The sequence below is a fragment of the Aotus nancymaae genome, unplaced genomic scaffold (genome assembly GCF_030222135.1).
Source record: "Aotus nancymaae isolate 86718 unplaced genomic scaffold, 86718_ANA_hifiasm-v0.15.2.pri h1tg000003l, whole genome shotgun sequence".
Lineage (NCBI taxonomy): Eukaryota > Metazoa > Chordata > Mammalia > Primates > Aotidae > Aotus > Aotus nancymaae.
Window position 1 is genome coordinate 52,887,012 of NW_026988414.1, and position 12,447 is coordinate 52,899,458.

The 12,447-nt window shown below is 43.2% G+C and overlaps 1 protein-coding gene across 1 annotated transcript in view; it reads right to left on the reverse strand.

Annotated features, from left to right (window-relative positions):
• Positions 1-12,447, reverse strand: part of ADAMTSL1 (ADAMTS like 1) — a 433,007-nt gene that overhangs the window by 13,038 nt on the left and 407,522 nt on the right. Inside the window, exons 24-26 of the mRNA XM_021675321.2 lie at positions 8,877-9,089; positions 7,133-7,313; positions 4,399-4,606 (exon numbers count right to left, since the gene is read on the reverse strand). Of these exons, the coding sequence (XP_021530996.2) occupies positions 4,399-4,606; positions 7,133-7,313; positions 8,877-9,089 (602 nt within the window). The remainder of the gene's footprint in view (positions 1-4,398; positions 4,607-7,132; positions 7,314-8,876; positions 9,090-12,447) is intronic.

Below are 12,447 nucleotides of genomic sequence, written 5' to 3' on the forward strand. Positions count from 1 at the left end.
GCTACAACAGCTGAGTTGACCTAACCACAGAAATGGTGGCCACCCCTCCCCCTGGGAACTCATCTGTCTCAGGAAGTCTTTGGCCTGCTGCATGGGCCAGCTAGAATTCCAGGCCTGTGAGTCTTAACTTGTGAGGTGCTGTGGAAGTGGGGCCTGCAGAATGATGCTGCTTGGCTGCCAGGAGTCCTAGGGATGGAATCTGAAAAACTCCTGGGTTTCTATGTGAGCCTGAGTGACTGCTTTGCTGAGACACTGCACAGCTCTGTGTGTCTTGATTGCATTGGCTTACTAGGGGATCTCCTGATCCATGGGTTCCAAAGATCCACAGGAGAAGGGTGGTTTCCTGGGTGGGGCTGCACAATCACTTACCACTTCCCTTGGCTGGGGGTCAAGGTTCCTTTGGCTCCATGCTGCTTGCAGGTGGGACAGTGCTTACCCAACTTTTCTTCATTCTCCATGGGTTAAGTGATTGCCTAGTCAGTCCCAATGAGAGAACCTGGATATTTCAGATGAAGTTTCCAAATTCACTCACTGTTTTCATTCTTCTTTGTGAGAGCTGTGGACTGTAGCTGCTTCTAATCAGTCATCTTGGCCCCTCCCCCTCTTTCTGTACTTTATATAATTCTACTGCCTTCTGTCCTGCAAGGTTTCTACTGAGAAATCAGTTTATAACATTATTGAGAATTTCTTGTACACAATGAGTTGCTTTTCTTGCTGCTTTCAAGATTTCCTCTTTGTTTCTTATTTAAGATTGATTTTAATGTGTCAGTGTGGGTCCTTTTGGGTTTTTCAACTTGGGAGTTTGTTTAGCTTCTTGGATTTGTAGATTCATGTCTTTCATCAAATTTGGAAAGATTTTGGCCATTATTTCTGCAAATAATCATCTTTCAACTCCTTTCTCTCTTCTTCTGAGACTCTCACAATGTATATATTTTGGTCCACTTGAAAGTGTCTCACAAATATTTTAGGCTCTGTTTATTTTCTTCATTGTTTTTCTTCTCCTCAGACTCAGTAATTTTGATTGGCCTATCTGCAGGTTTGAAGACTTTGTGCTGCCTGCAAAATCTGCTGTCGAATCCTGTCAGTAAATTTTTCAATTCAGTTATAGTATTTTCAGCTCCCAAATTTCTGTTTCAGTCCTTTTTATAATTAATTTCTGTCCTTTGTTTACATTTAGTTCTATAATCATATTTAAGACAGTTGTTTTAAAGTATTTGTCTTTTATGTTTAATGCCTATGTTTATTTTCTTCCTTTAAATGGGCCATATTTTTGCATTTCTTTGTAAGGCTTGTGATTTTATTGTTGACAATTGGGCATTTGAAAAACAGCCATCTCTCCTAGTCTCTGTAGACTGGCTCTGGGATGGGGCAGTCCATCACTGATTAGCTGGGTATACTCTGAGCATAGTAATCAGTCTGAGGTGAAAATGTAAGGTCTTCTCAGATCTTTTATGGTTTGTATGGGCCTTCTCCATATACATAGCTGCTTTTGAGTGTCTAGAGGGTCAGTTTTATGGCTCCACTCACAATCTCTTTTCCAAGGTGTCTGCAGGTCTGTAGCCCTTGTGCAGATTTCACAAGTAGTGGCTGCCACCTTGTCAAGATCGAAACCATGCCACACGGGGGAGTGGGGCAAGGATGAATGAAAATACCAGGAAATTTCCTATCAATCATTTTAAAGATGGCTTTTTCTTTATTGGCTGTTTGCTTGGTTGCTGTGGAACTTGGGCTATTTTCCAGAGTACTTATAAGGTTAGTTTAGCCAGGCTCCAGTTGTTTTTTTGATGCTTACATAAAGGAACATGGACTTGGAGCTTCCTAATCTGCCATTTTGCTGCTATCCCTTGACTACACTGGGAGTTCTTGAAGGATTAATGTGTCCCTGGAATTACTTCCTTCCTCCACTCTTCTTTGTACCTAAATCTATTGCTGGTTTAATTTCAGTGCCTACTTTCATACTGAAACTGCCGTTCACAGAGTTACCAGTGACTGCCTCAGTCAAGTTCAGACCTGCACTGTGTGTGTGTACAAAATAGGCCAATGCTAATTTTGGATCTTGTTTATTCTGTTTATTTTGATACCATTAACTTCCTTCCTTCTGGAAAAAGCTCCTCCACTGGTCTCTGAATTTTCCTACTCAATAGGTTCATCTTTTTCCCTCTTCCCACAGTTTAATTAGCGTTGTGTTACCCTGAGTTCTGTCCTGTGCCTTTTCTTAATTTGATCCTTTCCCTCTCTCTGGGTGATATCATCTATGAATCTTCGCCACCACTTGTATACTAATGACTTTCGAATTGATAGTGTTTAGTACAGCTCTGTTTTAAGTTCCAGACCTATGTGAACTACCTAATGAACATCGATCTCTACTTAGATATCTCATACTAAACATGTCCCAGACAATTCCATGTACCATCAATCCACCATCTTTTTTTCTGTATTCCTGTCTAGTTGTTCAATTCAGAACCTCCAGCTAAATTTTGACTTCCTTTCTTTCTCTCCATTGGCACTGCTCAATACCTTCATTCTGGTCAGTATAACTGCTCACCTAGATTAGGCTTCTCTTTCTGTAGTCCTTTTACTTTACTGCAAAGAACATACCGCGCCCCCCCCCCCCCAACCTTTTTGTTTTTCTTTAAAAGACAGGGTTTTACTCTGTCACTCAGGCTGGAGTAGTGAAAGTGGTATGATCACAGCTTACTGCAGGCTTGACCTCTCAAGTGATCCTTCTGCCTCAGCCTCCTGATTAGCTGAGACTACTGGCATGAGCTATTGTGCCTGGCCAGACAGTAATCTTAAAAGTCTAACTCTGTGCCACTCCTTAAAAATCTTTGTAGTTGCATTTATACTAAAATCCAAATTCTTTGTGCAGCATAGAAGACCCTTTTATGATCTTGCACCTGCTTTCCAGGCCACATTTCTATCCTGTCACCTCATTCTCCTGCAAATGTTGTGGGCTGCATTTCTCTTCCATTCTCCACACACGCTTATATGGGACACGTTCCCCACCCAAGACAGGTGTCCCATAAATGTATGTTGGATTAAAAAAAGAAAGTTGAGTTATTATATGAAGCCAGATTGTTGGAGCTAAGAAGGTGGTCTTAGTTTTACTTGGACTAAAATCAGCATGGTTTTCATAGACTTCATGAAGGTAGGTAGAAGAAAAAACATTTGCATAACACTATTCCAAAAGGAATTTTTTTTGTTAGAAAGTATCATTTTCATTCTCACAGGAGTGGAATGTGGAGGTCTGAGGAGCATCTACAGTTTGAAGCACAGCATCAACAATATTACCAGCAGAAAAACATCAACAGGATGGTGAGATGAAGCATTTGCCTGTAATTGATAATGTCTCAACCCTTACTGCTCTTTCAAGGGTAACCCTTGGGCTAGTAGCATTGACGTTACCAGAAGTTTTGAGAAATTCAGCATCCCAAGTTCTACCTCAGACTTACCATATTAGACTTTGCATCTTTAATAAGATTCCCAGGTGATTCACATTAAAGCTGGAAATATACTGGCCTCAAGGGTTTTAGAAAAAAGGAGGAGGGTGAATTTTTTGAGGGGAAGGAATGGAGAAAGGGATAAAGACCTGTATATTTTTCTCTCTGTTAGGAACATAATCACTGCTGTACTATATGTACCCCCGTTGAGTGACCTTGATGACACAGTGCAGAAACATCTCTCATGTGTAGCCAGACCAGTTTACTATTGTAATTTTACAAACTGCCAATAAGCCTCGAGGGCCTGGAAGCAGAGCTGTCTTGAGATGAATGTGAGCTATGAGAAGTGGGCTTTTCCAGGTAAGAGAAAGATGATATTTCCCCAGGCACGGGGGCAAGGGGGGCTCATGCCTCTTTGATTGTGAAGCACTTACATTATGTCACTGGAAATAAGGAGGGGTTATTAGAGGCTCACAGAAAGGAGTCTCCAGTGAAGCATGTTGATTGGGCAGCAGTGAGCAGTAGCCTTGACTTACCTGGGACACCAATGGCTTATGAGTTGGAACATGAATTCCATGGCCAAAACCATTTGATTTTCATTAAGATGGCCACAGTGTGTTAGTGTGTTAATAGAAAATCACAAGTGATTGTTCTCCAAAGAACACACCTGGAGGTGGGAGTGGAGGACATGAATGTAATAATGTATAGATGGCCAATTGCAAAATGTTTTGACATGCTAACTGCCTAAAAACATTTAATCACATGGGTTCATAGAATTGCACAAAGAATTAAAATCCTGCTGCTCTGGGGTGTCTCAGCTGGCCAACCAACAAATGCTATGCCTGACCCATCAGAATGTGAAAGGAGGAGGTGGCAGTGATAGCATTTTACTTCCAACTGTGGCAGGGTCAACACCTTTAGATTCAGCTTTCAAATAACAACCTCTCTGGCTCCTCACCTGGCCCCAGCTGGAGAAGGCCCACTCCACACACAGCTGCTGGTTACAGGCCTGGGTGTCCACAGGCCGCTTGGCGAGCTGGGTGCACATGTCATTGGACACAGGGGTGGAGATCCCAGAGGCTTTCAGCTTCTGACAGGTCACCCGGCGGGTCTGGACACCTCCCCCACAGCTCCGGGTACAGGCAGACCATGAGGTCACCATCCACCTGGGGAAAGGAAGAAGTGTCAGGAGAGTTCTAAAGGGTCAGGCCCTGGGGAAAAGAGACCCCCCCCACATCCCTGCTCTTGCCACTAATTTGGGGCCAAGGTTCTTTTCACAGTATTTACTTGGAAAGGCAGGCTGAAAAAACAAGTCCTCCAAAAGATATCTATGTCAAATGCCTAGTGCCTGCAAATATTATCTTATTTGGCAAGGTTCTTTGCAGACATGATTATGGATTATCTTGGATTGTCTGGCTGGGCCCTAAATGCCTGCCATAACAAGCGTTATTACAGAGAAAAGCAGAGGGAGATTACATACAGAGAAGAGGAGGAGACAATGTGGCCATGAAGGCTGAAGTTGGACTTAAGTGGCCACAAGCCAAGGAATACCTGGGGAGGTGGTGTGACCCTCCTGATACCTTGATTTTGGACTTGTGGCCTTCAAAATCGTAAGAGAATAAATTTGTTTTTTTGTAACTGCAGTGTTGGTACCTCCTAAAGGAGATCCAAGCATATGACAGAGGAGGAACAGTTTTTCTAGGGAAATCAGATCCAAATTTGTGCCACCTCCTGACCCAGAAAGTCAAGGTTGTGTCTGGTAGTGCTCAGTGTACTTCCTACTGTACACTTTGGTCAATCCCTCAGGAACATGTAAAGTTCCTCCCATCTCTCTGCAGTAGTCTATAGGTCTTATACCTCTCAGAGGGCTGCATATGTGGTAGGAATAGTTGTTCTCTGAATCTTAGGTTCTAAAATTGAGACTGACAAATGGAATTTTCTCACAAAGCCAGCCTGTAAACTGCCAACATCCTTGGTTCATAAAGAACCACGCAGGGCTTCTCGTTGCATGTATGCGCCCTGTGATAATTCTCAGAAAGGGGGAGTCAGCTTGGGGGAATTGCAAGACTTGTTGCTCAGGGCATCTAGAACAAAAAAATCCTACTCTTTCTTTTGTTTTAGTGATAGAGTAAATTTATCTAACAAAATGGTTAAAACAGCCACCTGGGTCACAGCAGGGTTACCTGGTTCTGTTCAAAGAGACAACCAGGGCAATATTAGTTCACGTGCAAAGAAGGATACTAAGTGTTCAAAACGCCTGGCAGGAAAACGGGTCAAAGGTGAACCTAGGGCTACTTCCTAGCCAAGTGGCACCACATCTGGCTTTCAGGAGAGGCATGTAGCAGGAAAGGGGAGAAAATTCCTCCTAAACCTGGATTTGTGACTCATTTCGTTTTGTGGCAACTTCCCTGCTCTTTTGCCTTGTAGAGGGATGACTGCATGCAGATTTCCAACCCACAGGAGCAGAGCCACTTAGGAAGCAGGCAAGAGGTGTTTAAAAACTCCTGGGGCCATTGAAACCCAAGAAAACAGAGCCATTATTATTTCATTTGCAGAAGTAAATTAAGCTGATTGACTCTGACCATCACCAAATCAAGTCAAAAAGTTCCTGGCACGTCAAAGATCTCTTCTTCAATTTGCACCGCTTGGCAAGGGCAGTTTTCCAGCCTCTTATATCCCTGGTGAATGTCAGGCCTGCATTTCAATCAACTTTTATTTCCAAATATACGTTTCAGCAGTTTTTCAGGAGCTGAGGTGGGGGGTTTGAGAAAGGAGAGGGCCAGGCTACGTTACAGTTCAGGAAGGGTATAAGAGGACATTAATCATTCCTGTGGAAACCTTCCCGTCAGCAAGTCAAACTGCTGATATTAATGAGCATGTTTCATATTTCATTGAGTCTCTCCTGGTTTCAGCTGCTCTTTATGACTCAGCTGGCAAAACAGAAAGCAGTTACCTAAGTACTGCATGAAAGTCCTACAGATAGATAGGGAGTAAAGGGGCATTGAGGGCCGAGCCAAGTCTCCCCCAGGCTCTGAGCACCACACCAGTGCCAACTCCAAGCTCGTCTATCCATTTAACTACTGCTGAGGCTGGGGTGCACAGTGGAACTCATAGCCTCTGGAAGCATCAGCAAGGTGGCAGAGGCCCTGGGTGTCATTCTGGGCCACATGAGGGACCCAAAGGCAGAGTATGAGGCTACTGTCGGAAACAGAGATTTATTCCAATTTGAGTGAGATGCAGGCCTTTGTAGAAAAGAAGAAGAAAAGATTTTCTCAACTAAACTGGAGTACTGATTAGCACAGGTATTTAAGGTTAGACTTGGAGGACAGGCCAAGCCCAATAATCGCTGTTTCCTCAGCCCTTCAACTCAAAAGACAAGACATTCCTTTCTACAAACAACTCAGAGTCAGTTGACTGCTGTAGGATGGGGAGTGGTCTTTGGCTTGCAGGCCCTGGGATGCTCTTATTCCCTGAACGGACCCCACTGGGCACTTGGGAAGCCTGAATGGCCATTAGTGGGGCTATTTTCAGCATGGCGAAGAGGCCTGACAAGCCTATGTCTAGAGGGAAGAATAGCTCCTTGGCTGGCATCTCTCCTTGCACAGTGCTACTCAAGGCCTGGCCATCGCCTTTGCTAAAATTGAGGGCCCACTGTAGGTGGGTAGGTCTGAGCCAGTGTCCACCACACTCACCGAGAAGGGCAGTCTCTCCGATTGCACGCGACGGGCTGCACTGCAGGGCGAACCTTCCCTGCGCAGTGGGCAGGGTTGACCTCCGTGCTGTTGAGCAGGCACCTCAAGCGGGGCTGCTGGACCCCCCGGTTACCACAGGAGGCAGAACATGTTGCTAGTCTGTCCACAGACCACCAGTAATCTGTCATGGGAGGAGGAGCAGGGTAGAAAAGAAGATAGCATCATTGCCCACACTCTGAATTCCTTCTGAGCAGGGCAGGGAGAGGGTGGAAGGGGTGGATTTGTGGGCTGAGGGAGAAGAGCTATTATGAATGAGGCCCTGCTCCTCAACAGGCACCATTCCTGAACCTATTTGGGCAAGTCACGTGGTCTCTAGGGGCCTCAGCCGTAAAATGAGTACGGTGACCCTCAACTCACCAAGTTACTGTGGGCACAGGAAATGATGAAAGTAAAGTAGTGCAGTGCCTGGCATACAGAGTACTTACTTCATGCCATAGATCATCTTAGTTTTAAAGATATTTGCTAACACACTATTTTTTTTTCTCATTGGTTCACCAGAAAGTGACTTTGTTTTCTACAAAGAGATACAAATATAGCAAAATACTTAGCCATCACACTTAAAAATGCAAATTTGAGCTGGACTTTACAAATGGTACCAAAAAACCAGCCTATCCAGAGAGTGCTTATTTATATGAGACAATGACGTCAGTAAGAAAGCCAGTTGAGCTGGGGGTCTGGGAGTCACTGATAGAAAAGCTGTTAAAAATAAATAGAGGTGGTAAATTTTGAGTGCTTATTTGCAAAGTTATGTATTACAAGTCTTGCAAATAGGCCCTGGCTTCTGGTTTTCTGCGGACAATAGCTGGCTGGCAAGAAAATAGAACATTTGTTTTCCTGTCTGAAAAGCTAAATCGTGAGAAGGGATATTTAAGAAGAAAACTTATCTGCTTAGAAAAATTTCCCTCCTTTCCCCATCCTCTTGTGCCATACTGGCAGAAAACTCTGTCCCTTCCCACTGAATCCTTCCTTTTGGAATCACACATAGGCCACAGGTAGAACCAGCCTATGGAAAACTCCAAAGCCTCACACAGTTTTCATAAAAAGGCCACTTTTCCCTCTTTCCCACTGTTTTGGCCTCATTTACAACTCTTTCTTGGTGCAGTGAAGGCCAGGCCCTGCCCAAAAGCTTTCTGATCTGCCTGTTTTTCAAAAAGGTTCATGCATGAACCATGCGGGCTTCTCAGTCTATTCTTTGCCAGCATCACAGGAAAGGTGCCTGGAAAGCCCTCAGCCTACGACTAAAGCTGAAGACTCTTCAGAATGATCAGCAGGTACTGGCACCAGCCCTGTCTCTCTAGGCAGGGGACAGTAACCAAACAGGCTACCCTGTGTGTGTGTGTGAGATCTGTACTAGTTAAATCAGCATAAAGGAATCACATCTGACTTTGATATAGAGTGGTGTTTCCATGGTCCTGAGCTACAGCAACATTATAAGCAGAAGGGCCTATGTATGAAGGCAGCACTGGCTTTTCCAGGTTCTGCTCAGATGGGGCCAATATGGCTCTTCTCAAGGACCATGTTGGCAGAAGTAGAGTCTTACTGTATGGAAACACGGTGCAGTTTCGGTTTTCATGCCCTGGGCACTACTGGAGATCAGAAATCACTTTGTTCTACAGATAATTAGATTCTTAAGTGGGCTTTCTTGTTCAAGAAAGAAGTATGCAAAGCCTGCAGGGTTTCTTACCTTGGATCACTAAAGATGCCTTCTGCATGAGCACCCCTGCCTCATTCTGAGCAAGGCAGCTGAATTCCCCTTGAGACCCACTGCTAACGTTTGCAACTTGAAGGATCTGTCCAGCTGCCAAGATGTGATACGTCAGTCCTGTGGCAGTGACAATTGGCTGACCACCATGAAACCAGGTGATATTAGGAACAGGGTGACCTTTGATGGGGCAGCCTAGAAGGAAAGGCAAAGAGAAGTAAGCCTTGGTAAAGCCGTAAGGAACACATTCTTGGTGCACTGGTTTACTGTCTTTCTGGGTCTAGAAATTGTACACACGTTGTGCCCTTGTCCATGGCATTTATTTGCCACTTCTAAGCAAACAGGAGACGTTTTTATTCTCTGAACTTCTAGAAGGGTAACTATGAGTCATTCAATTAAGTAAAATTATTGGATAACAAAAGTGCCTATTTCTTTCTGTTTATGTCCCTATACTATTTAAAATGATATAATTCATTCAGTTTTTTCAAGGTAAGTAGTTCTTACAGTGATTTTTTTCTGACAAATTCTTTCTTCAAATATAATAGGTTGGGAAAAAATACCATACTATATAGTAATAGTTAAGAAACAAACCTGAATTGGAAAAAGTATCATATTCCCTCATTTTACTCATTATGTGATTTTTCCAAATTTTTTTCATCAGAGACTAGGAAGACATTTTTAAACATGGATCTTTTTTCTGCATAAGACTTTGTCTTCTGAAGACTTTTGCCAAGCCTTCACTGGACATGCACAATATTATACATATCTACATAGTCATCAAATATATTTTGACACAATAAAATTCAAAAATAATAAACTCAGATATCATCTTGTCTATCCAAGACTTTGTAGATAGAACTGGTAAGATTCAAAGGTCAAGGAGAGTATTCAAAGGGAATGCTTCCAGGTTTTGGCCATTCAGGATAATATTGGCTGTGGGTTTGTCATAAATGGCTCTTATTATTTTGAGATATGATCCATCGACATCGAGTTTATTCAGAGTTTTTAATTAATTAATTAATTAATTTTATTCAGAGTTTTTAACATAAAGCACTATTGAATTTTGTCGAAGGCCTTCTCTTCATCTATTGAGATAGTCATGTGGTCTTTGTCTTTGGTTCTGTTTATGTGATGGATTACGTTTATAGATTTGCGGATGTTGAACCAGCCTTGTGACATTTAAGTCTGCCGAAGCTGAACCCACAACCACCCCTTTTCCCAGGTGCTCTGTCCCAGGAAGGTGGGGGCTTTGTAAGTCCCTGACGGGCTGCTGTCTTTCTTTTCTAAGATGCCCTGCCCAGCAAGAAGGGAATCTACCTGCCTGCCTGCCTGCAGAGGCCTCACTCAACTGCCATTCTGGGCTCTGCCCAGCTGCTGTGTAAATTTCCTGGTGGCTTTGTTTACATAGGCAATGTTGAAACCACCTACTGGAGCCTCAGCAATGGCAGGTGCCCCTCCCCACACCAAGCTTGAAAGTCCCAGGTTGAGAGCTCAGGCTGCTATGCTGGCTGTGAGAATTTCGAGCCAGTGGATTTTAGCTTGGCATTGTAGGTGCCGGAGGGAGTATCCTGGTCTGCAGGTTGTGTAGACTGTGGGAAAAGTGCAGTATCTGAGCCGGAGTGCTAGAGTGTCCGGAAACGTCCCTAATGGCGCCCCTTGCACCTCCCGGGTGGGCAGTGCCCCACCCTGCTTCAGCTTGCCCTCCTTGGGCTGTTACCACTGTCTAACCAGTCCCAATGAGATGAACCTGGTACCTCAGTTGGAAATGTGGAGATCACGTATCTTCCAGCGTGCTCTTGCTGGGAACTGTAGACTAGAGCTGTTCCTATTTGGCCATCTTGGCAGCTGCATCTTTTTAAGTAGAGACAAGGTTTCACCATGTTGGCCAGGCCAGTCTTGAGCTCCTGGCCTCAAGTGATCTGCTCGCCTCAGCCTCCCAAAGTGCTATGATTACAGATGTGAGTCACCGCACCTGACCTAATATTTCTTGTTTTTCAATCCTGGGATAGAACTGTTAAAATTTATGCAAGATGAAGAATCCTTAGAAATCATCTAGCTCACCATCCACTAGAGAAAGAAACTGAGGCCTAGAGATGTTAGGAGACTTTCCTGAAAGTTGTGTGGCAGGCCTTCTATCTGACTCCTGACCTGTATTCTTTTCCCCATATCTGATACTTGTCCAGCAGGGCACCTTGCTACCTCCTTCATTTCTTTGCTCATTTAATTTTTTTTCCACTTCATTTTTGTTCTTCCTGAGGTAATGTACAGTTAGAGGGTAGGAGCAGACTATTTGGAAGGGAGGGTTCTAAAAAAATAACCTAAACATGGACCCCTGGAAGCTCTGTATGGGATGTGGTATTACATGAAGTGAAGAATTGGATCATGTATCTGTTGACTCTACCTTGCCACTTGACAGTGCCCTCCCATGAGAGAGGGGTTATACTTCCCCCTCCTGGCTTTGGGTTTGGCCCTTTGACTTATTTGGCTGACAAAAAATGAGACAGATGTTACAATAACGATCAGAAAAGAAAAAACAAGTTCACTCACAACAGCATCAAAAAGAAGAAACCACTTCGGAATAAACTTGAGGCTACTATGGTTTGGATGTTTGTCTCCTCCAAAAGTCATGTTGAAATTTAATTGCCACTGTAACAGTATTAAGAGATGAGACCTATAAGAGGTGATCAGTCCTCATGGGTTGGATTAATGCCATTATAAAAGGGTGAGTTCAGAACTTGTTTCTTTGAGCTTCCACCTTTGGCCCTATGAAGACAAAGCTTTCCTCCCTTTTGGAGGATGCGAAGGGGACTGTGGAAATTACCTAGTCTCAGGTATTCTGTTATAGCAGCACAAAATGGACTGAGAGACAAAAATCTTGAACACTACAAGCTACAAAGTACCGCTGAAAGAAATGAAAGAAGATATGAATTCATGAAAGGACATCTCGTGTTTATGGATTAGGAGACTTAATACTGTTATGATGTCATTGCTCCCCATAGTGATCTACCGATTCAATGCAATCCCTATCAAAATGCCAATGATATATTTTGCAAACAGAAAATCTCATCCTAAAGTTTATATTGAATATCCAAAATCCCAGAATAACCAAACAATCTTGAAAAAGAAGAACAAAGAGGATTCATAGTTCCTGATTTCAAAACAGTAATGTACTGGCATAAAGACAGACGTAGAGACCAAAAGAACAGAATAGAGACCAGCAACAGACTTTTAAATATACGGTCAAATGATTTTTGTCAAGGGTGTCAAGACCAGTCAATGGGGAAAGGACAGTCTTGCCAACAAATGGTTCTGGGAAACTGGATATCCATATGTGAACAAATGACTTACAGTATGTATAAAAATTAAAATGGATGAAAGACCTAAACCTAAGAGCTGAAAGTATAAAACTCTTACAAAAAAAATCACCAGGGAAAACTTTAATGACATTGGGGTTGGCAATGATTTCTTAGATAGATAGGACACTAAAATACAGGCAACAAAAGAAAAAAATGAAGTGGATTTGACCAAAATTTAAAATCTTTTACGCATCATA